Source organism: Ornithorhynchus anatinus, chromosome 5 (genome assembly GCF_004115215.2).
Source record: "Ornithorhynchus anatinus isolate Pmale09 chromosome 5, mOrnAna1.pri.v4, whole genome shotgun sequence".
Lineage (NCBI taxonomy): Eukaryota > Metazoa > Chordata > Mammalia > Monotremata > Ornithorhynchidae > Ornithorhynchus > Ornithorhynchus anatinus.
In genome coordinates, this window is record NC_041732.1 from 15,508,003 (window position 1) to 15,533,981 (window position 25,979).

General features: G+C 45.3%; 1 protein-coding gene and 1 non-coding gene across 3 annotated transcripts in view; both read left to right on the forward strand.

Annotated features, from left to right (window-relative positions):
* ADAMTSL3 (ADAMTS like 3) overlaps positions 1 to 25,979 on the forward strand; it is a 349,633-nt gene that overhangs the window by 139,401 nt on the left and 184,253 nt on the right. For both annotated transcript variants that reach the window (XM_029066196.2, XM_029066195.2), the window contains exon 4: positions 21,718 to 21,845. In XM_029066196.2, the coding sequence (XP_028922029.1) occupies positions 21,718 to 21,845 (128 nt within the window). The remainder of the gene's footprint in view (positions 1 to 21,717; positions 21,846 to 25,979) is intronic.
* On the forward strand, positions 10,198 to 10,335 carry LOC114812718. The gene has a single exon (XR_003760369.1). It is a non-coding gene; the product is annotated as a small nucleolar RNA SNORA7 (small nucleolar RNA).

Sequence of the window (25,979 nt, forward strand, 5' to 3'; positions counted from 1 at the left end):
TCCTCAAGAAACTGCAGTGGTTGCCCAGCTACCTCCACATCAGAAAAAACCCTCCTCATCATTGGTTTTAAAGTACTCAGTCACCTTTCTCCCTCCTTCCTCACTTCGCTATTCTCCTACTATAACACAGTCCGCACACTTCGCTCCTCTAATGCTAACCTTCTCACTGCACCTTGATCTCATCTATCTTGCCACCAACCCATCTCCTGCATCCTCCCTCTGACCTGGAATGCCCTCCCTCCTCAAATCTGACAAACTGTTACTCTCCCCCCTTCCAAAACCTAAGTGAAGGCATATCTCATCCAAGAGAGGTTCCCTGACTAAGCCCCTCTTTACTCTTTTCCCACTTCCTTCTGAGTCGCCCTGACTTGCTCCCTTTATTCATCCCACAGCACTTACATACGTATCTGCAATTCATTTTTATTAATGTTTTTCTTCTCCTCTAGACCTGTAAGCTTGTGGTGGGCAGGGAATGTTTCCATTTACTCTGATATTGTACTCTCCCAAGTGCTTAGTAAAGTGCTCTGTACACAGAAATCACTCAAAAAATATGGTTGAATGAATGAATAATGAATAATAATGAATAAGTATCCAACCCCCCCCACCTCTGTTCCCCTCCTACTGCTCAAGAAGCCCTGTGTGGAAGGAATCTGACTCGGATGGAGTCTCTGGGGCTGAGGAAGCTCCTGCCCCAGGGCTGAATTGCTAATAGTCTCAGCATTTAGCAAGTGGTAAATGGAAACAACCAGCCAGGACACCCAAGAACAGGAAGAGGCAGGGAGAGGTGCAGAGAGCTGCTGTGGCAGGCCTTGCTGGAAGAGGCCTCTGAAAGTCTTCTTATGAAAACTGACATCCTGTGTCTCTTGGCCTTCTCCCCTTCCCCACCTCCAGAAAGATCCATTGGCCCTGGAGAAGAGAGGCCCTGCCTGAATGTCCATTGATCTAGGTAAACCTTTCTTGAGTCTTCTATGTTTTCCACCTGCACACATTCCAGAGGGAGTATTTTCCATCTGCTCACCTCTCTTGCTGGGCTAGGAAGTATTTCCATCTTTTTGGTTTGAATTTTCCATCCTCAAGCTCCAAAAGGGATCTTCTCATTGTCGAGCCATCAGGTTTGGTGAATAGCAATTTCACGTTGGCTCTCCAAACCAACTCTGACCGGAAAGATATTTGTCTAAATCACTCAATCAGTCATATTTATTGAGGGCTTACTTTGTGCTGAGCATTGTACTAAGTGCTTGGGAAAGTATAATGCAACAGAGTTAGTAGACATATTCCAGCCCACAAAACGCTGACAATCTAGAGGACTCCTTTCCTGGCTGTGTGTTGAGCTCTGACTGGAGGGCTGGACTTCAGAGGCCCAGGCTCTTTTCTTCCCCGGGCAATAAGCAATCAGTGGTATTTATTAAGCACTTATGATGTAGGGAGCACTGTACTGAGCACTTGGGAGAATACAAGGCAGGGTTAGCACTTGGGAAAGTACACAATCCCTGTCCTCAGGGAGCCTACAGTTCAGCAGATTGCAGCACCCTTCCATTCTGAAGATGTCCATGAGATTTTCTCTGTTAATGGCTTGGGAGTTCAGCAAGAGAATTATTCTGTGTTTCTCAGGACAGCTTTTGCTGTTTATTCTAAATGATTTCCAAACTGCATTCTGGGTATCCTGGATCAGAAACCCATCCCATTCCTAGACCTCTCCATCCTGAAACTGGAACAGAAGGAATAAATGATCTTTCCTTGGCGGGATCAGTCAACTGGGCAAAAGTGTTCTTTGGCATGGGTCTTCCCCCCATGAGAGGGGCTGGGCAAAAGGGAGAGGCTGCTGGGGAGCCAGCCTCGAGGTGGGCCAGGCCCAAGGTGGAGTGGGGGCTTTGTGGGGTAATGCTCTCTCCAGGGTCAGAGGCTTGGGCCACCAGGATGGGAAGAAGTGGCTGTTGAAGATAGCAAGCCTCCATTTGAAAGGAGCAAGTTCCCGAACACTATTCCATCTTTTTTGTTATGCCCAGGTTTTCCTTGGAAGCTTGAGAGAGTGGGAAATAAGGCAGGCAGAGTCTAAAGAGGCATTTTCAATCAGTCAGTCAATCAGTCAACTATATTAACTGCTTACCGTGTACAGAGCACTGAACTATGTTATTGAGCATGGCTCTGCCATGGAAAGAGCATGGGCTTGGGAGTCAGAGGTCATGGGTTCTAATCGCCGCTCTGCCACTTGGCTGTGTGACTTTGGGCAAGTCATTTAACTTCTCTGGGCCTCAGTTACCTCATCTGTAAAGTAGGGAATAAGAGTGTGAGCCCCATGTGGAATAGCCTGATTACCTTGTATTTCCCCTAACGCTTAAAACAGTGCTTGGCACTTAGTAAGCGCTTAACAAATACCATTATTATTAAGTGCTGAGTACAGTGCTGCTCAATAAATATGATTGAATGAATGAATGCTTGGGAACATAAAAGACAACAATATAAAAGACACAGGGGGCATGGCTTCAGGACAGGCAGGAATGCTGGGAAACATAACATGGATTTTCAAATGGTGGGAGGGATAAGCCGGGACTCAACTGCCTTTTAGTGGAAGTGAAGGCTTTGGAGAAGCAGCGTGGCCTAGAGGAAAGAGCACAGGCCTGGGAGTCAGAGGATGTGGGTTCCAATCCTGGCTCCTCCATGTACTTCCTGTGTAAATTTGGGCAAGACACTTACCTTTTCTGTGCCTCAGTTTCCACATATCTAAAATGGGAATTCAATACCTAAACTTCCTCATAACTTAGAATGTAAACCCCATGTGGGACCTGATTATCTTGTACCTACCTCAGTGCTTAGCATGATGCTTGGCACATAGTAAACACTTAGCAAATACTATTATTATTATTAGCTATGATTTTCCCTGCTTTGCCTTGTCTTTTGTGATGGCCCTATATCATTGTTATCACCCACACTGCCTGGACACCTACTATGGTGAGAGCATTCATTCATTCTATCGTATTTATTGTGCGCTTACTGTGTGCAGAGCACTGAGGTAAGCTCTTGTAATGTACAGTTCGGCAACAGATAGAGACAATCCCTGCCCAACAACAGGCTCTGAATGCTCTACTAGGCACCTATTGTGTGCAGGGTGCTGTGTTGGGAATCTGGGGGCATGATGATGACAGTATCTAATAATCATGATGATATTTATTAAGCATGTACCAAGCACTGTGCTGAGTGGGATAAAATGGTCACAGTCCCTGTTCCACACAGGGCTCACGGGCTAAGAGGGAGGAAGTACAAGCATTTAACTCCCAATCTACAGATAAGCAAACTAAGGCCCAGAGAAGTAAGTGATTTGCCCACAGTCACCTAGTAAGCAAGTGACAGGTCTGGAACTTGAGCCCAGATCTCCTCATGCTTTGGGCCTGCACCTTTTTCTGACAAAGGATGTAAAATTGGTCATCCCTGGCCTCCAGGGGGGCTCATGGGTTAACCAAGACCCTAGGTGAATTGAGACTCTGAGGGAAGTAGTTCTGCTTCCACTAAAACGCTGTGCTTTTTCACTGGTAATGAATGGTTGAGTTAGAAGCCAGTTTTTTCCTCCCAGGTCCAGGGCTTCCCTGAAAGATCAGAGCACCTGGGGCTCCTTTCGTGGTAGTCTGAGGTGTTGGAATTGTCCCTTGTTTATTGGGAACCGTTGGGAATGGGGCCATGTGTGGATGATTGGAAATCATGGATGCCAATAAAGTTTTTCCTTCACTCTTCCTCTTTCCTTTTCAATTTTCCTGTTTCCTTTCTCCTGCTGAGGGACAAGGAGCAAGATTGGGAGGTCCGGCTCGGGTAGTCAGGCGGGGCTCTCCGGAGGGTGGCAGCGCTTTGAGTGGGAGAATAAAGAGCACATTGATTCCTGTGGCTGAGGGGCTGGCGTGCACCTGGGTTGGAATCAATCGTGACTTTGACCCATTGGAGCCATGGCAGGAAATAGGAGGAAATTGAACAGGGCACAGTGCCAGGGGCTGACAGGGGCACCCTGAGGGTGCTGTTGGGGAGCAGCCCACTACGAGAAGAAAACCAGGAGATGCAAACCTAAGCTGGGGTTGGGGGGTGGCGATCTCTGACCGGATGGGGAGGAAAGGCCTGAAGAGGATCTCAGGGTCCTGGTGGGCCACAAGCTGAACAGGAGCCTGCAATTTGACTTTGTTTTGCTTTAAAGAAAGAAGCTTGGTGGTTCTTCTCCAGGACAGGTTTTCAGCATGCAATGGGATAGAACACTTAAAAGGAATCCAAAATGTTCAGCCTCTTTGCAACTTAGACAGGATAGAGCACAAATGCTGACTACACGGAGAGGAAAGCCTGTGCACATGTGTGGGGCATCAGTCACTTTTTGACCCTGTGCTGCCTTGTCTTTTCCTCTGCCTAATGTCCTGACCTGTCCTGTAGCATAGCTGATTTGTTCAAGCAATTTTACATGAGCTATATTTAGTACTGGGTGTTACCATAAATGAATGCAAAATACCTAACAGTAATATAAGAACTGGTATCCAAAAATGTCAGTCAAACCACATAGCCCCTAACCCATGAATTTCCACTGAATCAGTAGTTTCTAGGCACGATTCCCCACCTCACATGTGTCTCTCTAAGAGCACCATGATGGTTTTATGGCAGAATTGGGTGTTTTGATTTTTCCAACAAAGAAAGGTGGGTGTGTGGGAGAACAGAAAAAGAGAAATAGCTGTTCTTCAGGTTCTAAGGTGCTGTTATTGATTTTGATTATCCACTGTCTTTCCCCTCTACACTCTAGCTCGCTCTCTTCATTCATCCCAAACCTCCTTAATCTTGCCTTTCCCGCCCCCGCTTCCCCATGCTCACCCACACTCTCCTACCTGGATCTGCTTCCTTCTTTGTAGCTGCCAGACTACAGCTCTCCCCTGTTCTCAGAGACACAGCTCTCTGTGTATTCCTCCTGAGATTCAAGAGCTTAAATAGTACAGAATGTAAGGAGATGTGGACCAAAGTCCATTGGTAAGTCTATGTGGTCATTGGTAGGGCTCAAGGGCTGAGGTGGAGCAAGAGTGCTGAGATGACAGGTGGGAGGATAGAATGAATTGGGGAAAGTCTCCCGGTGATATCATCTTCAGCAGGGTCTAGTGGAAAGAGCATGGGCTTGGGAGTCAGATTTCATGGGTTCTAATCCCGATTTTGCCACTTGTCTGCTGTGTGAACTTGGGCAAACTGCTTAACTTCTCTGTGAGGTGCAGATGTACCTCATTTGTAAAATGGGGATAAAGACTGTGAGTCCCAAGTGGGACAACTTATTGCCTTTTATCTACCCCAATGTTTAGAACAATGCTTGGCACATAATAAGTGCTTAACAAATACCATAATTATTATTAATTATTAAAAAGCATGGGCCTGGAAATCAGAAGGACCTGGGTAGTAATCCCAGCTCTGCCACTTGTCTGCTGTGTGACCTTGGGCAAGTCACTTCACTTCTCAGGGCTTCAGTTATCACATCTGTAAAATGGGGATTAAAATGGGGAATTGTGTCCATCCTGATTAGCTTGATCTATTCCAGCACTTCAGAACAGTGCCTAGCACATAGTAAACACTTAAATATTATTATCATTATTGTTATTAAGCCTCTGACTCCAGACAGCTTCTAGGCAGGCTGGTCTGCTTTCTGCTACTGCTCCCAGGGGCCCATTTACTCTTCTACCACATTGAGTTTAGGCTTTAATGACAATAAATATGGTGTTTGTTAAGTGCTTACTATGCTAAGAACCATTCTTGATGTAGGTACCAGTTCATCATGTCAGATACCATATCTGTCCCACATGGTACTCACAGTCTAACTAAGAGGGATAAGAGGGATTGAATCCCCATTTTACAAATGAGGAAACTGAGGGGCAGAAAATCAATCAATTGGTCAATCAATGGTTTTTAATGAGTGCATACTTTTTGCAGAGCACTGTATTAAGCCCTTGGCAGAGTTCAGTACAACAGAGTTGGCAGACACATTCCCTGCCCACAGTGAGCTTTCAGTCTAGAGGGGGAGAGCAGTGGAGTGACTTGCCCATCACATAGTGGGCAACTGGCAAAGCTGGGATTAGAAGCTAGGTCTTCTGACTCCCAAGCCCATGCTTTTTCCATTAAGCCTCCCTGTGGTAAAGCGTCTTCAAAACATTTCCTCAATGCACACTGTTTTTACCTTCCCCACTTCAGCTCCCCTCAGAATAGACATTTGTGTATCCTGCTGCCACCCGTTCTCCTTATTCACCCCATAGACCAGGTGGGATGCAGCGGGCTTTGCAGCAGTATCAGTGGTCTGACGGTGCCCCATGACCTCACCGCTTGTGACCCTGACTCACCACTTGATGTCGAGCATGGCATATGGGTGGCATTAGTGGAACTGCCCTAGTAGTAGGAGGTGGCATGGGTGACACTTCCAAGTCTCACAACCAGAAAGAAGCAGGGACACTACAATTGCCCCATGACTATTTTAATGCCTGCCTTTCCCCCACCAGTAGATTGTACAGCCTCTAGACTGTTAGCTCATTAAGGCAGGGATTGTATATGCTAATTCTGTTGTGTTGTATTCTGTCAAGTGCTCAGTATAGTGCACTATGGGTAGTAAGTGCTCAGTAAATACCATTGATTGATTGATGGTCAGGTTCTCGAGGGCAGGTATTGTGTCTACTGAGAGCTTACTTAATGCAGGGCACGGTACTAGTGCTTGGTAAGAAAAGTACAACAGAATTGAGAGCTGTGATCCCTGCCTACAAGGAGCTTACATTCTTCAGGGGGAGACAGACATTAAAACGGAAGACATGTAGGGGAAATAGTTGAGTATAAAGATTTTTACAAAAGTGCTATGGAGCTGGGATGAGTATTAAAGTGCTTAAGGGGTACACAGCCAAGTGCGCAGTCAACACAGAGAGGAGGGTGGATAAGGAAAATGAGGGCTTAGTCAGGGAAGACCTTTTGAAGGAAATGTAATTTTAGGAGGTTTTTGAAGGTGGGGAGAGTGCTGAACTGTCAGATATGAATGGGGAGGGAGTTCCAGGCCTGAGGGAGGATGTGGGCAAGAGGTCAGTGCTGGGGTAGATGAGATTGAGGTACAGAAAATAGGCTGGTGTCAGAAGAGCAAAGTATATGGCCTGGGTTATAGTAGGAGATCAGAGAGGTAACATAGGAGCGAGAGAGTGAACTGGTTATCTTAGAACCAGTAGTAAAGTGTTTCTGTTGGATGTGGAGGTGGATGGTCAACCACTGGAGCTTCCTGAGGAATGGGAAGTCATGGACTGAATGGCTTTTTAGAAAAATGATTTGGGCAGCAAAGTGAAGTAACGGTTAGAGTTGGGAGAGACAGGAGGTAGAGAGGTCAGCAAGGAGGCAGGATAGAAAAGGGCTTAAACCAATGTGCTAACAGTTTGGATGGAGAGGAAGGAGCAAATTCTGGAGATGATGTGCACATAGAATCGACAAGATTTAGTAACTGACTGAATGAGAGACATGAGTCAAGGAGAATGTCTCTTACAGGCTTGTGAGACAGGAAGGATGGTGGTGCTGTCTAGAGTGATGAGAAAGTCAGGGAGAAGACAGGATATGGGTGGGAAGATGGGGAGTTCTCTTACGGACTCGTTAAGTTTGAGGTGTTGGTGGGGCATCCATGTAGAGTTCAAGCCTTTTGTCATTCTCTGGGCAAAGATAATTTGAAAAATGGAAAATGTTTGCATTCAGTGGTATGCTTTGAGCACCTTTCATGTGCAGGGCACTGTACTAAGCACATGACCTAGTGGAAAGAGAATGGACCTGGAAGTCAGAGGACCTGGATTCTAATTCCAGCTCTGCCACTTTCTGTTGTGTGACCTTGGACAAGTAACTTAACTTCTCTGAGCCTCTTTCACCTCGTCTTTAAACAATGGGGATTGGTCCCCTTTTTTATGGTATTTGTTAAGCACTTACTATGTGTCGGACATCGCTCTAACAGCTGGGGTAGATACAAGCTAATCAGGTTGTACACGGTCCCTGTCACACATGGGGGTCACAGTCTTAATCCCCATTTTACAGAGGAGGTGACTGAGGCCCAGAAAATGATGATGATGGTTGTGGTATTTGTTAAGCGCTTACTATTTGCCGAGCACTTTTCTAAGCACTGGGGCAGATACAAGGTAATCAGGTTGTCCCATGCGGGGCTCACAGTCTTCATCCCCATTTGACAGATGAGGGAACTGAGGCCCAGAGAAGTGAAGTGACTTGCCCAAAGTCACACAGCAGACAAGTGGCGGAGCCAGGATTAGAACCCAGGTCCTTCTGACTCTCAGACCTGTGCTGTATCCACTAGGTCATCCTGCTTCTGAGTCCCTTTGGTCTCCATACAAAGCCGAGGAGAGCAGAATAGAGTGTGCCACCGAGCAGGAATATGGCCCGTAAATGGTTTCTCAGTGAAACAACTGAGAAGACTGGGAGCCCTCTGTGGGATAGGGACTGTGCCCAACCTGATTATCTTGTATCTACTTAGTACAGTAGCACTTGTGACACTTAGCATGGTGCTCAGCAAATAGTAAGCACTTAATAAATGCCATTTGGAAAAGAACACAGTAGTAATAATAGAGGGAAGCAGCATGGCATAGTGAATAAAGCATGAGCCTGAGAGTCAGAAGGTCATGGGTTCTAATTCCAGCTCCGCGACTTGTCTGCTGTGTGACCTTGGGCAAGTCACTTTACTTCTCTGGGCCTCAGTTACCTCATCTGTGAAATGGAGATTGAGACTGTGAGCCCCATGTGGGACAGGGACTGTGTTCAATCCAATTTGCTTGTGTCCACCCCAACGCTTAGTACAGTGCCTGGCACATAGTAAAGCTTAACAAATGCCATTATTATTATCAGTAGTAGTGGTAGTAATTAGTAGTGGCAATAGAGATAGTAAAAATAGTATTTATTAAGGACTTAATGTGTGCAGAGCCCAATACTAAGCACTGGGAGAGACTTTGCAGGTTGGAATTAGAAATGGTTCCTGGCCCTTCAGGGGCTGACAGTCTAAGGGAAAGGATATTCAGAGTGGAAACAGGAGGAAGAATAGAACAGGTGGAAGCAAGAAGAGGTCAGAGCATTAGAAGGAGCAGCAGGAGAAGCAGAATGGCCTGGCAGAAGTAGCATGACCTGATGAACAGAGCATGGGCCTGGGAAATAGAAGGACCTGGGTTCATTCAGTAGTATTTTTTGAGCACTTACTATGTACAGAGCACTTTACTAAGCACTTGGAATGTACAATTCAGCAACAGGGAGAGACAATCACTGCTCAATAACGGGCTCCCAGTCTAAACATCTGGACCTGGGTTCTTATCCTGGAAGGACCTGGAAGGACACCTAGAAGGACCTGGGTTCTTATCCTGGCTCCTCTACTTGACTGTTTTGTGATCTTGGGCAAGTCACTTCACTTCTCTGTGCCTCAGTTATCTCATCTGTATAATCGGAATAAAGACCAGAAGTCCCATGTGGGTCAGGGACTGTGCCCAACCTGAGTAGCTTGTTCTATCCCAGGGCTTAGAACAGTGCCTGGCTTATAGTAAGATATTAATAAGTACCATAAAAAGAAAAGAATGGACTAGGTGAACAAATCATTGTGTAATCCCAAATCCACACATAGATAAGGGCAGAAAATAGATATAAATTGCTAAGTGCTAAGGGATGTTGTTGAGCTGACATGCCCTGGGCTGTAGAGAATTAATCAGGGAAGGATTCTTGGAGGGGGTGAGATTTTAAGAAAACTCTGAAGATGGGAAGAGCGGCTAGCTTGTGAGCTTGAAAAGGGAGAGGGTTCCAGGCAGGGAACAGTGTTTGTGAGGGGTCACAAGGGTGAGAATTAAAGAGTGAGGTTCAATTAGGTGAGCTTGGGAAAAACCAATTTAATAATTTATATTAATGTCTTGCCCTCTAAAATGTAAAACCATTGTGGGCAGGGACCATGTCTACCAATTCTATAATACTGTAGTTTCCCAAGTGCTTAGAACAGTTGTCTGCACACAGTAAGTGCTCAGTAAATACCAATGATTGATTCAAGGAAATGGTGATCCAATAGAGCAGAGGGGAAGGTCAGAGTGTGAGGCTTTGAAGATAACAGTGAGGGAGCAGAGGGAGTGAGGGAGGATGAGCGTACTGCAAGGTGAGGAAGAAGGGGGATGCAAGCTCTCAAACACTATGCTAGGCACTATATTACAAGGGTAATAGACCCACTGCCTCTCAGGGTCACACGTGGAGAGTTTCCAGTACTCTACAAGTCTCGACTATGAGAGGGAGAGTCAAGCAGAGACCTGTCCATTCCATTCCTAGCTTGGGCAGTGGCTAGTGAATGGAAAGCCATCTGCTACAAGACAAAACTCATCTGTGCTGGGCAGCAGCGGCAGGGGAGAGAGTTGAGGGCTGGAGACTAAGGTTTACTGTGCAGAAGGAGTCAATGGTAAACCGCTTCTGTATTTTTACCAAAAAAACTCTATGGATCCACTGCCAGAACGATTGCAGATGGAGGTGGTGCATTCTGGGAGAGATGAGTCCATGATGTCATTATGAGTCAGACATGACTCGGCAGCATAAGACAACAACAATAGAGAGCCATTGGCACAGGAGATTTGGAGAAAATCAGGGAAAGGGTCCAATTTTTCCACCCTTTCTCTAGACTGTAACTTGCTGTGGGCAGGAAACATGCCTACCAACTCGGTTGTATTGTTCTCTCCCAAGCGCTTAGTTCAGTGCTCTGCATATGATAAGGGCTCAATAAATACTATTGACTGATTTGGAGCTAAGCAAGACTGCTGCCTTTACATATCTTGAAGGGGCAAAAATATCAAGGTTTAAAAACGTCTCTCCCAGTAACTCCTTTTTGAGAAAAGCATCCAAATGTCAGGGTCCATTGGGCCCACCGAGCCAGGGGGTCAATGCCTTTAAATTCCTGGTTTCCTGTGGGACTCTACTGGGATCCCACAACAACCCAAAGTCTTCATTTTTCCAGACACCAGGGGTGGGTGAACATTGGTCAGCCCAGGTCCAAGGTTCTGAAGTGCAGAGGCAGGGCATAGAGTTAGTCAGTCAGTCAGTGAGTCAGTCGTTTTTACTGAGCACTTACTGTGTGCAGAGCACTGTACTAAGACATTGGGAGAGAACAGTATAATAATATAACAGATGCATTCCCTGCCCACAGTGAACTCATAGTCTACATTTATTTAATATAAATAAATGAAATTACAGATATCTACATAAGTGCTGTGGGGCTGGGAGGCGGGGAATGAATAAAGGAATCAAGTAAAGGTGATGCAGAAGGGAGTGGAAAAGAAGAAAGGAGGGCTTAGTTTGGGAAGGCCTCTTGGAAGGAGATATGCCTTCAATAAGGCTTTCAAGGAGGAGAGAGTAATTGTCTGACAGATATGATGATGGTATTTGTTAAGTGCTTACTATGTGCCAAGCACTCTTCTAAGCACTGGGGGAGATACAAGGTAATCAGGTTATCCCAGACGGGGCTCACAATCTCAATCCCCATTTGACAGATGAGGTAACTGAGGCCCAGAGAAGTGAAGTAACTTGCCCAGAGTCACACAGCTGACAAGCGACTGAGAGCCCATTGTTGGGCAGTGATTGTCTCTATCCATTGCCAAATTGTACATTCCAAACGCTTAGTACAGTGCTCTGCACACAGTAAGCGCTCAATAAATTCCATTAAATGAATGAATGAAAGTGGCAGACCCGGGATTAGAACCCATGACCTCTGACTCCCAAGCCCGAGTTCTTTCCACTAAGCCACGCTGCTTTTCTCTCGATATGAAGAGGGAGGGCATTCCAAGCCAGGGGCAGGATGTAGGTGAGAAGTTGACCACAAGATAGTTGAGATAGAGGTATAACGAGAAGGTTGGTATTAGAGTGAAGTGTGCCGGTTGGATTGTATTAGGCGGGTAGCAAGGTGAGGTAGGAGGGCACAAAGTGACTGAGTGCTTTGAAGCCAACGGTAAGGAGTTTCTGCTGGATGTGGAGATGGCTGGGCAACCACTGGAGTTTCTTGAGGAGTGAGGAAATATGGCCTGAACATTTCTATAGAAAAATGATCTGGATAGCAGAATGGAATATGGACTGGAGTGGAGTCAGGAGGCAGGAAGTTCAGCAAGGAGGCTGATACAGTAATCAAAGCAGGGTTCATTCATGCAGTCGTATTCATTAAGTGTTCATTACCGTTTGCAGTAAATACCTGTAATTTACTGTGTGCAGAGCACTGTACGAAGCACTTGGGAAAGTGTAATACATTGATAAATAGTGACATTTCCTGCCCGCAACAAGCTTACCATCTAGAGGGGATAGGAGAAGTGCTTGGAATAAAGTGGTAGCAGTTTGAATGGAGAGGGAAGGGTGGATTTTAGCAATGGTGTGAACATAGTAAGTGCTTAACAAATAACATTATTATTATTATAATTATTATTAGAATAAAATAGATGAACACCATAGGGGAGGTTTCTCTTGCACTAGGATTTTTATTTGGGAGGCCAGCGGGAATGCCAGAGAAGGACATGTGGCAAATATTGTTTATATTGTATTCTCCCAAGCACGTAGTACAGTGCTCTGCACACAGTAAGTGCTCAATAGATGTGACTGAATGAGTGATCGACTGAATGATGCCTTGTTTGACACCAACCAGATTGAGTTAGTGGCTGGGTTGGAGCACAAACTGCCCATTCAATAGTCTCAGCCCTCCGGTGCAAGAAATTGACACTGCCAAGTGGGCACACCAGAGCACGAGAAATGTAACTGAGAGACACAAAGACAGGGACATTAGAAGAGGAAATGGGACGTCGCCGAGATTCTACCTGACAGTCCCTTGGTAGCCATAAAATTGGCTTCTGTGTTTCCCCATTCTTGACTGCTCCCTGGAAACAATGCTCACAGCTCTTTATTTCCTCCGCTGGAGGAGTTTGGTTGGAAAATGTTCCAGGGTAGGAATTCTCTGGAAGGAGACAGTTAATAAATGAGCATTACACTGCTCGGAAATCACCAGCCATTCTCCAAGTGTTGGAACTTGTCCTCAAGAGAACAGCAGATTGAAAGGGCTTGAGTTTAAGTCAACACTGTCAGTCTCGGTATGGCCAGTGGCTCCAGAGAAGGTCTTGTTGACATAAAATCTTGCTTTGATCGTCTCAGAACTTCAAGTGTTGGAATTTGGTACCGCCAGTCTGATGATGTGTCTCAAAGCAGCTTAGAATCAGAACAATTGGACATTGTTTATACCTCCAGATGGCATTCCAGTTGGTAATATCATGCGGCTTGTTGTAATGCAATGGTGTGGTTATGATTATTTTGTAAAATTGTTATTACATTATCAAGAAAAGGCCATTACTCTGTTAAAGCGAGAGCACGATTTGTTTTGGTGATGTGAACGCAGTTCATTATTTTCATTTATTTTTCTTCATAAGAGAAGGGATTTTCTCAGTTGTCCTTTTGAATCTTTGTTAATTTTAAGATGTGATTTAACTTATACATTTTAGTGAGAAAACAGATGTTCCAGCCTTATGCTGCTTTCAAGTTCCTCTGAACCTTTTTCCGCTTGCAGGGCTCTAACATTCTTCATCACTGGGTGTATCTTCTTGGCCGGGTGTCAGAATATTTCAACTATTTGCTAGTTTCCATCTGGGTTGAAAATTACAGATCCTTTCAGAACAAGATGGCATCCTCATCAATGAAACTGACTTTTGGGATGGAAGATTGGATTCGAAGCCTGCAGAGTTTAGGCAAGAAAGAAAATGTAGAGGATATTAGCCATGGTTAAAACCAGAGTCCATGGTACCAGATCGCTGCTTTCCGGGACCACAGACAGGTGGCTTGTCATCTGGGTTACCCAGGCCATTGTCTTTCCCTGAAGATTCCTGGAAATTATTTTCCAGGATTAGAACAAAAGTCGAACAGATTAGTTCGGGGCTCGCCCTGCTTCAGCTTGACAAAGCTTGTCATGCCTGTCCAGGGTCTGTGAGAAGAAGAGCCTGCTGCCCCTGGGGGTCGAGTCCCCTCCACCCCAGTACTCTCTGACAGCCTCGATGAATAATAATGGTATTTGTCAAGCACATTTCTAAGTGCTGGAGTGTAAACAGGCAAATCAGATTGGACACAATCCCTGTCCCACATGGGGCTCAGATTCTTAATCCTTATTATACAGCTGAGGTAACCAAGGCCCAGAGAAGTGAAGTGACTTGTCCAAGGTCTCACAGCAGAGAAGTGGTGTCCAGGCTGCCATTGGATCAATTGGTTATATTTATTGAGAACTTACTGCAGGCAGAACACTGTACTAAGCACTTAGGAAAGTATAATTCAGTAGAGTTGGTAGACACGAGCCTTGCCCCCAAGGAGTTTTCGGTCTACAGGGGCAGACAGATATTTAAGTAGATGAGAAAGTGGGGTAATAGTAGAACATAAGGATGTTGACATATGTGCCCTGGGGCTGGGAGAGGGTGGGTATCAGTCATATTTATTGAGCGCTTACTGTGTACAGAGCACTGTACTGAGTGTTTGGGAGAGTATAAAATAACAATAGACACAGTCCCTACAGTCTAGTGGGGGAGACAGACATTAATATAAATAAATAAATTACAGATATGTATATAAGCACTGTGGAGCTGAGATGAGGGTGGAATAAAGGGAGCAAGACAGGGTGACATAGAAAAGAGTGGGAGAAAAGGAAAGGAGGGCTTAATCAGGGATGGCTTCCTGGAGGAGATGTGCCTTCAAAAAGGCTTTGAAGAAGGGGAGAGTCTGTCAGATATGAGGAGAAGGGTGTTCCAGGAAAGAGGGTGTGGGCGAGAGGTTGGCAGTGAGAAAGATGAGATAGAGGTGCAATGAGAAGGTTAGCATCAGAGGAGCGTAGCGTGCAGGCTGGGTTGTGGTAGGAGAGTAGTGAGGTGAGGTAGGAGGGAACAAGTATCAAAGTAGTTAACGGGTACACAGCCAAGTGCATATTTGATGCAGGGGGGTGTGCAGATAGGAGAAATGAAGGCTTAGTCAGGGAAGGTATTTTGGAGAGATGGGATTTTAGGAAGGTTTTGAAGGTGGGGAGAATGGTAGTTTGTCAGCTATGATGAGGGAGGGACTTCCAGGACTGAGGAGGATAATAATAATAACGACAATGATAATAGTAATATTTACAGTATTTAAGCACTTACTCTGTGCCAGGTACTGTACTAAGCCCAGGGGTAGATACAAGCAAATCAGGTTGGATGCAGTCCCTGTCCCACTTGGGGCTCACAGTCTTAATCCCCATTTTACAGATAAGGTAACTGAAGTACAGAGAAGTGAAGTAACTTTCCCAAGGTCACACAGTAGACAAGTGGCAGAGTCGGTATTTGAACCCAGATCCTTCTGACTCCTGGGCCTATGGTCTACCCTCTAGGCCATGCTTCTGTGGGCAAGGAGTTGGTGGGTTAGAGGAGGTTGAGGTAAAGAGATTAGATTGGTGTTAGAGGAGCATTCATTCATTCAATCGTATTTATTCAGTGCTTACTTTGTGCAGAGCACTGTACTAAGTTCTTGGAAAGTACAATTTGGCAACAGATAGAGACAATCCCTACCCAACAACGGACTCACAGTCTAGAAGGGGAGACAGACAGCAAAACAAAACAAGTAGACAGGCATCAATAACATCAAAATAATAGATATATACACATAATTAATTAAATAAATACAATAATAAATATGTACAAATATACACAAGTGCTGTGGGGCAGGGAACGGGGTAGAGCAGAGGGAGAGAGTAGGGGAAATGGGGAGGGGAGGAGAGCAGAGGAAAAGGGGGAACTCAGTTTGGGTAGGCCTCCTGGAGGAGGTGAGCTCTCAGTAAGGCTTTGAAGGGGGGCAAGTGAGCTCGTTTGGCAAATGTGGGGAGGGAGAGCATTTCAGACCAGAGGTAGGATGTGGCCAGGGGTCGGCGGTAGAACAAGCAAGAACGAGGCACAGTGAGGAAGTTAGCTCAGAGGAGCGGGGTGTTTGAGCTGGGCTGTAGAAGGAGAGAAGGGAGGTGAGGGAGAAAGGTAATGGAGAGCTTTGAGGCCAATAGTGAGGAGTTTTTACTTCATGCGAAGGTTGATAGGCAGCCACTGGAGATTGTTGAGGAGGGGGTGACATTCCCAGAGCGTTTCTGTAGAAAGATAATCTGGACAGCAGAGTGAAGTATAGACTGAAGCGGGGAGAGATGAAGCAGACTTTTCAGGTTGAGTTGTAGTAGAATATCAGCGAGGTTAGGTTGGAGGGAGGAAGACTATTGCCTTAAAGCTGAAGGTGTGGATTTTCTATTTGCTATTAAAGTGGATGGACAACCCCTGGAGATTTTTAAGGGTAGGGAATTTGGACTGCATTGGTGTTTCAGAGTGAAGAATGGACTGGAGAGGGGAGAGACTGGATTCAGGGAGGTCAGCGAGGAGGCTGACGAAGTCATTTGGATGAAGGGGAAAAGGTGTGGATTCTAGAGATGTTGGGAAGATAGAACTGATAGAGTTTGGTGACAGATTGATCAGTCTATCAATCAATGGTATTCATTGAATGCTTACTATGTGCAGAACACTATACTAAGTACTTGCAATACAACAGAATTAATAGAGACAGTCCCTGCCCATAGTTTAATGTCTAGAGGGGAAGACAGACCTTAATACCAATAAATATTATTTTTTATGGTATTTTTTAAGTGCGTACTATGTACCGGACACTGTATTAGTTGCTGGGTTGGCACAAGGTAATGGGATTGTTTTAGGTAATCCCACTAGACTGTAAATTCATCGTGGGCAGGGATTGTGTCTACCAACTCAGTTATATTGTACTCTTCCAAGTGCTCAGTAGAGTGCTGTGAACACAATAAGCACTCAATAAATATGATAAAGTAATTTATAATATATAATTTAAAGATATGTAACTAAGTACCACGATGCTGAGAGAAGGGTGACTATCAAATGCCCAAAGATCACTGGATCTAAGTGCATAAGACAATGTAGAAGGGAGAGTGAGTCAGGGGAAAGCAGGCTTAATCAGGGAAGGTCTCTTGGAGTTGATGTGACTTTAATAATGCCTTGCAGATGGGGAGAGTGGTGGTCTGGCATATATGGATGGAGGGAATTACAGGTTTTGCATAGGTTGTGTGAAGGGGTCTGTGGCGAGACGGACAAGATTGAGATACAGTGTGTAAGCTGACTCACCTCTAGTAGGTGTGTAGTTTGTGGGCTGGGCTAAAGTAGAAGATCAGTGAGGTGAGTTAGGATGGAGAAAGTGGATTGAACGCTTTAAAGCCAATGGTAAGGAGTTAAGGTAGATGGGCAGCCACTGGTGGGTCCTGAGGCATGGATAGGCATGGACTGAAAGTTTTTGTTGAAAACTGATCCATGCATGAGAGTGAAGTTTGGACTGGAGTGGGGAAAAACAGGAGGACAAGAGGTCACCGAGGAAGCAGATGGAGTAGTCAGGGAGAGATAGGATAAGGAAAGAGTGGATTTTAGCAATGTTGTGAAGGTAGAACTGACAGGATTTGGTGACAGGTTGAATATGGGGGTGGAATGAGAGAGATGAGTTGACCGCAACGCCAAGATTACAGGCTTGTGTGATAGGGAGGATAATGGTATTGTCTAAATTGATGGGAAAGATGGGGAGGAGAGAGTTTTGAGAGAGAAGATTAGGACTTCAGTATTGACCATGTTTAGTTTGAGGTGTTGTGGAACATCCAGGTAGAGATGTCCTGAAGGCAGGAGGAAATGCAAGAATGTAGGAAAGAAGAGAGTTTGGGGTTGGAGATGTAGATTTGGGGACTTTTAAAAAAATAATATTTATTAAGCTCGTACCAAGTGCTGGGGTACATACAAGCTAATCAAGTTGCTCACCATCCATGTCCCAGAGGATGCTCACAATTTTAATCCCCATTTTACATATGTGGTAACTGAGGCAGAGAGAAGTGAAGTGACTTGCCTAGAATCACACAGCAGACAGGTGGCAGAGCCAGGATAACAACCCAGGTCCTTCTGACTCCCAGGCCCATGCTTTACCCACTAAGCAATGTTTATTCTCAGTTGATGCCATGGGAGCAACGGAGTTCTCCAAGGGACTGATTGTAGATGGGGAATAATGATAGTAATAATTTTGGTATTTGCTAAGCATTTACTATATGCTAGGCACTGTACTAAGTGCTGGGGTAGATACAAGTAAATGGTGTTAGACATAGTACCTGTCCCACTAGGGCTCACAGTCTTAATCTCCATTTTACAGATGAGGTAACTGAGTTACAGAGAAATGAAGTGACTTGCCTAAGGTCACACTGCAGACAAGTGGTGGAGCCAGGATTGCAACAGTTACCTGCCTGTAACTTGCATACTACAGGGGAAGAGGGATAGTAACGTAAATAAGTGATTATGGGTGCATACGTAAGTGCTGTAAGGCTGAGTTTGTTATGAATATCAAGCGCTTAAAGAGTACAGATCCGAGAGTTTAGGTGATGCCAAAGGGAAAGGGCATAGCAGATATGATGGCTTCTCAGGGAAGGCCTCTTGGAGGGAATGTATTTTTAATAAAGCTTTGAAACTGTGAAGAGTGTTCATCAGTCATATATCGCTGAGGAAGGTGCTGTGGGCCAGAGGGTGCATGAGGGCAAGTGGTTAGCAGTGAAATAGATGATACTGAGGTATAATGAGTAAGTTGATGTGGAAGGAGCAAAGTGAGACAGCTAGGTTGTAGTGAGAGGGATTGAGCTGATTGAGTGCTTTAAGGCTGATGGTAAAGAGTTTCTGTTTGTGGAGGTGGATGGGAATCACTAAAGGTTTTAGATGTACGGAGATGTGGATTGATTTTTTTTTTTAGAAAAATGATCCAGGAAGCAGAGTGAAGTAAATACAGGAGCAGAGAGAGAGGGAGAAGGCAGGGAGGTCAACAAGGAGGCTGCTGCAGTAGACATTGTGGGATAAAATAATAATAATAACAATAATAATAATGGTACTTGTTAAGCGCTTACTATGTGTCAAGCACTGTTCTAAGTGCTGGGGTAGATACAAGATAATCAGGTACCACCTGAAGCTCACATAGGAGGGAGAAACTGATTTTGAATCCCCAGTTTACAGATAAGGGAACTGAGGCACAGAGAAGTCTGTCTCTCCCAATTAGACTGTAAGCCCGTCAAAGGGCAGGGACTGTCTCTATCTGTTGCCGACTTGTTCATTCCAAGCGCTTAGTACAGTGCTCTGCACATAGTAAGCGCTCAATAAATACTATTGAATGAATGAATGAATGAATGAATGAAGGAGGCACAGCAGGTAAATGGTGGAGCTGGGATTAGAACCCAGGTCCTCTGACTCCCAGGCCCATGCTCTTTCCACTAGGCATTGCTGCCTGCTGATATGATACAATATGACAAATGATAAGTGCTCGAACAATAATAGTAGCAGTTTGGATGGAGTGGAAAAGGTAGATTTTGGAGATGACGTGAAGGTAGAACTGAGAAGATTTGGTGACGGATTGAATATGTGGACTGAAGTTTATGGAGGTTATGGGATGTACGAGATAGGGAGAATACTTATGTTGACTACAATGATGGGAAAGACAGGTGGAGGACAGGATTTGAGTGGGAAGATGAGGAGTTCTGTTTTGGACGCATTAAGTTTGAGGTATCCGCAGTACATCGTGTCCAGATGTCCTGAAGGCAGGAGAAGAGTAACTCTAGACTGCAAGCTTGTTGTGGGCAAGGGAATGTGACTGTCCTATTGTACTCTCCCAAGCGCTTAGTACAATGTTCTGTCCACAGTCAGTGCTCACAAAATATGATTGACTGACTGATTGACTCATGAATGATTTGGCTGTTCCTAGTTTCTGTGAGTCCTCTCAAGGTCGCATCTGGAGAGTTTCCAGTACTCTACCAGTCTCGGCTACAGGAGGAAGAGTCAAGCGGAGGCATATTCATTCCATTCCTAGCTAGGGAGTCAAATGTTCCCTATTCTGGGCAGCATTGGCATGAGAGAGAGTCGAGGGAGGAGACTCAAATTTACTGCGTGGAAGGCGGCAGAAGTAATCTGCTTCCATATTTTTACCAAGAAAACTCTATGGATCTACTACTGGAACGATTGCAGTTGGAGGTGGGCCGTTGTGGGAGAGATGTGACCATGGTGTCATGGAGTCAGAGATGACTCGACAACATAAGACAAGACAATTTCTATGAAAGTGTTTAAACAGTTACCTCTCTGGGTTCTAACGATTGCAGCGGTGGTCGATGCAGCTAACAAAAGTGTTTGATTTACCATTAGAGAGAAGCTTAGACATACTTAGATTCAGAGGATCTGTATTTTATGGAGACCATAAACTCGTCCTCTAAACTGTAAGCTCATTGCAGGCAGGTAATGTGTCTACCGATTCTGTTGTGCTGTTATAGTGTACTCTCCCAAGCACTTAGTACAGTGCTCTGCACATGGTAAGCATTTCATAAATACCACTGATTGAGAAAATTTGAGCCTCCAGAGGAGAGAGATCAAAGACTGGTGAGGTAGATTTGGGAGTCATCTGTGTAGAGATGGTAGTTGAAGTCATGGCAGTAAATGATTTCTCCAGGGGAGTGCGTATAGATGGAAAATAGAAGGGGACCCAAAACTGAGCCTTGACTCCCATGGTTAGACAGTGAGAGGCAGAGGAGGTGCCTGAAAAAGAGTGAGAATGAGCAGCCACTCAGATGGGAGGGAAACCTGGAGAAGACACTGTCAGTAAACCCAGGATGTCAGAGACTTTGTCTCCAGCTCTCCTCATTGATGTCTTTCCTGTAACTCAATCCCCTTCTTAATTATGCAGGAGAATTGATACCTGTAGATCAGCCCTGAAGGTAAGAGCAGAAATCAACAATCTCCCCATCAGCCTATCGTGGTCTTCCTAAGCACTGAATTTTGACTTTAATAATGTCATTTGCTATGAACTTCTTAAGTGGCAACTCTGTTAAGCGCTAGGATAAATACAAAATATTTAGATCAGATGGTCTCTGTTTCACATGAGGTGCACAGTCCAAGAGGTAGGGAAAGAGAAAACTGAGACCCAGAGAGGTCACACAGCAGGCTAGAAATGGAGGTGAGACTAGAATGCAGATTTCATAACTCCTAGTCCTGTTCTCTTTCCACTAGGCCATGCTGCCTCCCAACTTTCGAAGATAAAATGAAAATGTAGACAGGTAGATGTTGGCAAGGCTATTTCAAATAACTTCAGGGAAAATAACAAAACCACGATGGGAAAAGAGGGATTTTGAGAAAGTCAACCACCCCTTCACCCCACCTCCACCAACTCTCCTTACTGCTCTGAAGACATTTATGGCTTATAATAATGATAGTATTTGTTAAGCGCTTATTATGTGTGAAGCACTGTTCTGTGCAGGCAGTGTAGACTTAGGACAAGCACCTTGTAGCCTGTAGTAAAAAACTCATTAGTTGTAGAGTTGACAATGGATCCCACCTCAAATCTCTCAAGGCAGGAAATCCCCCAAAGATTTCCAATTTGATTCTCTCTTTATTTGTTTCCCCAGCTCTAGATTCAAAAGTGCTTCCTTTCCTGAACTGCCCTAGCCAGGGTGATGGATCACCCTGTCCCTAAATCCTATCCAGTGTTTGATTCTAGGAATCCCATCTGTCAATCTTTCTTCTCAGACCTCCAGATTTCCCCCCAGAACACACTGTCTGGGCCTATTCAGGACTTCTGACTTCCTCTTGAGCAAGGTCATCTTCAACGCCCTTTTTCTCTTCCTAGACTTCAAGAACAGCCCGTTCGGATGAAGACAAAGATGGCGGCTGGGATGCCTGGGGTACTTGGAGTGATTGCTCGCGCACCTGTGGAGGAGGAGCATCTTACTCTCTCAGGAGGTGCTTGAATGGGAGGTCAGTAGACATAGAAGCCAAATGTCCTCTCCCCCACAGCATGCCTAATCTCCAGGAGGGGCCTGGAGCAGGCTGGATTTCTTTGCGCACTTAAGGACTGTTAATAATAGCCATAATGATAATAATCACTGTGGTATTTGTTAAATTCTGACTGAGGCACAGAGAAATTGACTGACTTGCCCAAGGTCCTCCCACCATCCTGGAGAGGAGGACAGGAGCAGGTAATGGAGCCCTCAGTGTTCTGGGAGGAAACTGAAGACCCGATCCCATGAGCTGACTAATAATAATAATAATAATAATAATAATTGTGGTATTTTTAAAACATTTACAATGTGTTAAGCATTGTACTAAGCAGCTGAAGTGATACAAGATATTCAGGTTGGATACAGTCCTTGTTCTACATGGGGCTAGTAGGAGGGAGAATGGGTAGTTAGTCCCCATTTAAAGATGAGGAAACTGAGGCATAGAGAAATGATATGGTTTACTCAAGGTCACACCACAGGCAAGTGGCAAGCCTGGGATTAGAACCCAGTTGTTCTGACCTGTAAACCCAGATTCTTCCCCTCAGGCCATGTTGCTTCTCAGCATGGTCGCAGTTCCCCAGTCAGTCCATTGTAGAGCCAGACTCAGACCTGTTGATCCAAATGACTATTTCCCATACACCCCAGAAACCTAGGGATGCTGAGGAGTAGAATCTCAACTGGATAATGTTCCTCCCAGAGAAGAGCACTCCAGACCAGACCATATTTTCTCAAGGCTTTTATGGGTTTGAAAAATGAAGTTGGAGCATCTTCTGCTTTTCTCTCTGTGCAAAGGTCAGGTCTGAATGCAAACATGTCATAGCCCTGGTCACATAAGAATGATTGTTCAGTGAGGATAGACTGTCCACCCTGCCATGACTTGACCATCCTGCCTGTCCTCTGAACAGTTTTTTCCTCTTCTCCCAGAGACATGCGTAGACCTAGAGTCCAGTTAAGGATGTTTATATGGGGTGGAAGTGGGCTGGGCAGGTCAGTGGATCCAGCCCCAGGACATGACTGTGATTCCTCTAGTGCTCTGTGCTGGGAGCTTTTCAAGCACGCTCATTGGTAACCCTGCAACTCTGCTTCCCCACACCATCAACTTATTGTGGCCAAACCATGTGGGGCCTCGTGGATTGTAAGCCCCTTGTGGGCCAGGGACCCTGTCCAATTCCCACTTGTCAATTCTCTCTAAGCATTTAGTACAGTGCTCTGCCCACAGTAAGCACTTAATAAATTATATTACTGCTACTACTAGGGGCAGCTCCATGAGCCTTGCAGGTCAGCCACTTATGGGCTAGGTTGGGTCAGGCTTGGAGCTGCTTCCATATGCACAGTGGCTCACAGCCAGTCATGGCCCATTCCTCCAGATGGACCAGAGACAGAATCTGGAACTCTGGCCCTGGTGCCCAGCCAGGCTGAACCAAGTTTCAAATGGCCAGCCAGCTCATCCAGGGTTCCTCTGACAGCTTGAAGAGCTGCTCTGGGACTGTTTAGACAGGGTGGGCAGTAAAGCAGAGTTAGTGGACCATGCTTCTTCCTGTAAAACTGATGTACCCCAAGGTTAGAGGAGGGGGAAGAGGGGTGAACTGCTTACATTTCTGTCTGTGTCTCCTAAGAATGAGTATAGGGTCCCCAGAATTGCAGATAGAAGAGTTAGCTGGTGAGAGACTCCTGACAGTGGAGAGGTGTTACCTCATCTGATCCCCTTCTGGAGGTAGGAGAGAGACAGAGAGCGAGAGAGAGAGAGAGAGACTGACTCCAGTAAGTGCTCAATAAATACTATTGAATGAAGATGTCTGGAGGAGGGTCCTTTTTAACGGATGAATGGATGAAGAGATGGCACAAAGCCAGGGTTGGGAATTCCAGGAGTATGGATTCACCACCTTCATCTGGTTGAGAAATAAGGAGAATAGATTGTCATTTATGGCTTTGGTTTGGGATCTAAACTAATGGCACTCTCAAAAGTGTACAATTTCTGAAGTGCTCTCCCTGCTCCAGGGTAGGGTGCATCAGCAAACCCCACCCAGTGATATCCCTTTAAAAAAAATTGGTATTTGTTAATCCCTATGTTAATTTATTCATTCAGTTGTATTTAATAAGTGCTTACTGTGTGCAGAGCACTGTACTAAGAGCTTGGGAGAGAACAGTAGAACAGTAGAACAGACACATTCACTGCCCACAATGAGCTTATAGTCTAGATGGGGAGACAAACAGTAATATAAGTAAATAAAATTACAGATATGTACCTAAGTGCTGTGGGGCTGGGATGGGGGAATGAATAAAGGAACAAGACAAGATGATACAGAAGGAAGTGGAAAGGAAGAAAGAAGGGCTTAGTCTGAGATGGCCTCTTGGAAGATGTGCCTTCTATATGCTTTCAAGGAGGAGAGAGTAATTGTCTGATAGATATGATGATGATGATGATGGTATTTGTTAAGTGCTTACTATGTGCCAAGCACTGTTCAAATACAAATAAATGAAATTACAGATATGTACATAAGTGTCGTGGGGTTGGGAAGGGGGAAGAGCAAAGGGACCAAGTCAGGGTGACACAGAAGGGAGTGGGAGATGAGGAAAAGTGGGGCTTAGTCTGGGAAGCCTTCTTGGATGAAATGTGCCTCTAGTAAGGCTTTGAAGTGGGGGAGAGTAATTGTCAGAGTTGAGGAGGCAGAGCGTTCCAGGCCAGAGCGGGAACGTGGGCTAGGGGTCAGCAGCCAAATGAGAGATAGTGGCACAGTGAGAAGGTTAGTACTAGAAGAGAGAAGTGTGTGGGTTGGGTTTAGAAGGAGAGAAGTGAGGTAGGAGAGGGCAAGGTGATGGAGTGCTTTAAAGCCAATGTTGAAGGAGTTTTTGTTTGATATGGAGGTTGATGGGCAACCACTGGAGTTTTTTGAGGAGGGGGGTGACATTAGAGAAGCAGCATGGCTCAGTGGAAAGAGCCTGGGCTTGGGAGTCAGAGGTCATGGGTTCAAATCCTGGCTCCACCGCTTGCCAGTTGTGTGACTTTGGGCAAGTCATTTAACTTCTCTGTGCCTCAGTTACCACATCTGTAAAATGGGGATTAAAAACTGTGAACCCCACGCAAGACAACCTGATCACCTTGTATCCCCCCAGCACTCAGAACAATGTTTTGCACAGTAAGCGCTTAACAAATACCACATTATTATGTCCTGAACATTTTTATAGAAAAATAATCCAGGCAGCAGATTGAAGTATGGACTGGAGTGGGGATAGACAGAAGACTATGTGTCAAACACTGTTCTAAGCGCTGGGGTAAGTACAAGTTAATTAAGTCAGACATAGTCCCTGTCCCACACAGGGCTCACAAGCTTAGTAGGAGGGAGAACCAGTATTTAATCCCCATTTAAAAGTTGAGGAACTGAGTCACAGAGAAGTTAAATGACTTGCAGTCACCCATCACTTGGGAACAGGTTGGGGAATTGGCGCCACTGAGACGTTCAAGATTTTCCCACGTAGCTTTTGGGAAAGATATAATTAATTATTTTGAACACAGCAAATTGAACTTCCCCTTTTGGGAGGAATATTTAGGATTATTTAATTATAGTGTGGCTTCCCTATCAGGAGGAATATATTTAGGTATTGCTTGCATGGGGCGAAGCAACTAGGTCCCTCACAAAGACATTTCCCTCCCAGGCAGAATTCACTTATGCATTGCTCGCATGGAACAAATCAGCGAGCTTCTGCTCACGAACGCATTCCACATGGAGGAATCTACTTATGTGTGCTCACAATTGGCGAAGCACCTACCTCCCGCCCACAAACGCTTCCCACTTGGGAGAAATTCACTTATGTGTTACCCTCCCATAGCAAAGCAACTTGCTCCCACCCACAAACGCTCAGTGAGACACTCACTCATCCCATGGTCCCTCACTTAGTTCGGACAGAGAAGGCACCCCATGCTCTGGGCAGGGGCAACACGTGAGGGGCTGTTGCAAATCCTGGTCTGCTGCCTGGAGATCAGAGGCCACAGGTATTTATTACCTGTGCTCCCAGGTCATTCCAGCTTTCAGCATCCACTTGTCCAATCTCCGCTCCCCGCCCCTCCTACCTCCATACTTCACTTGTTTGGCACAGGTGCGACGGATACCTT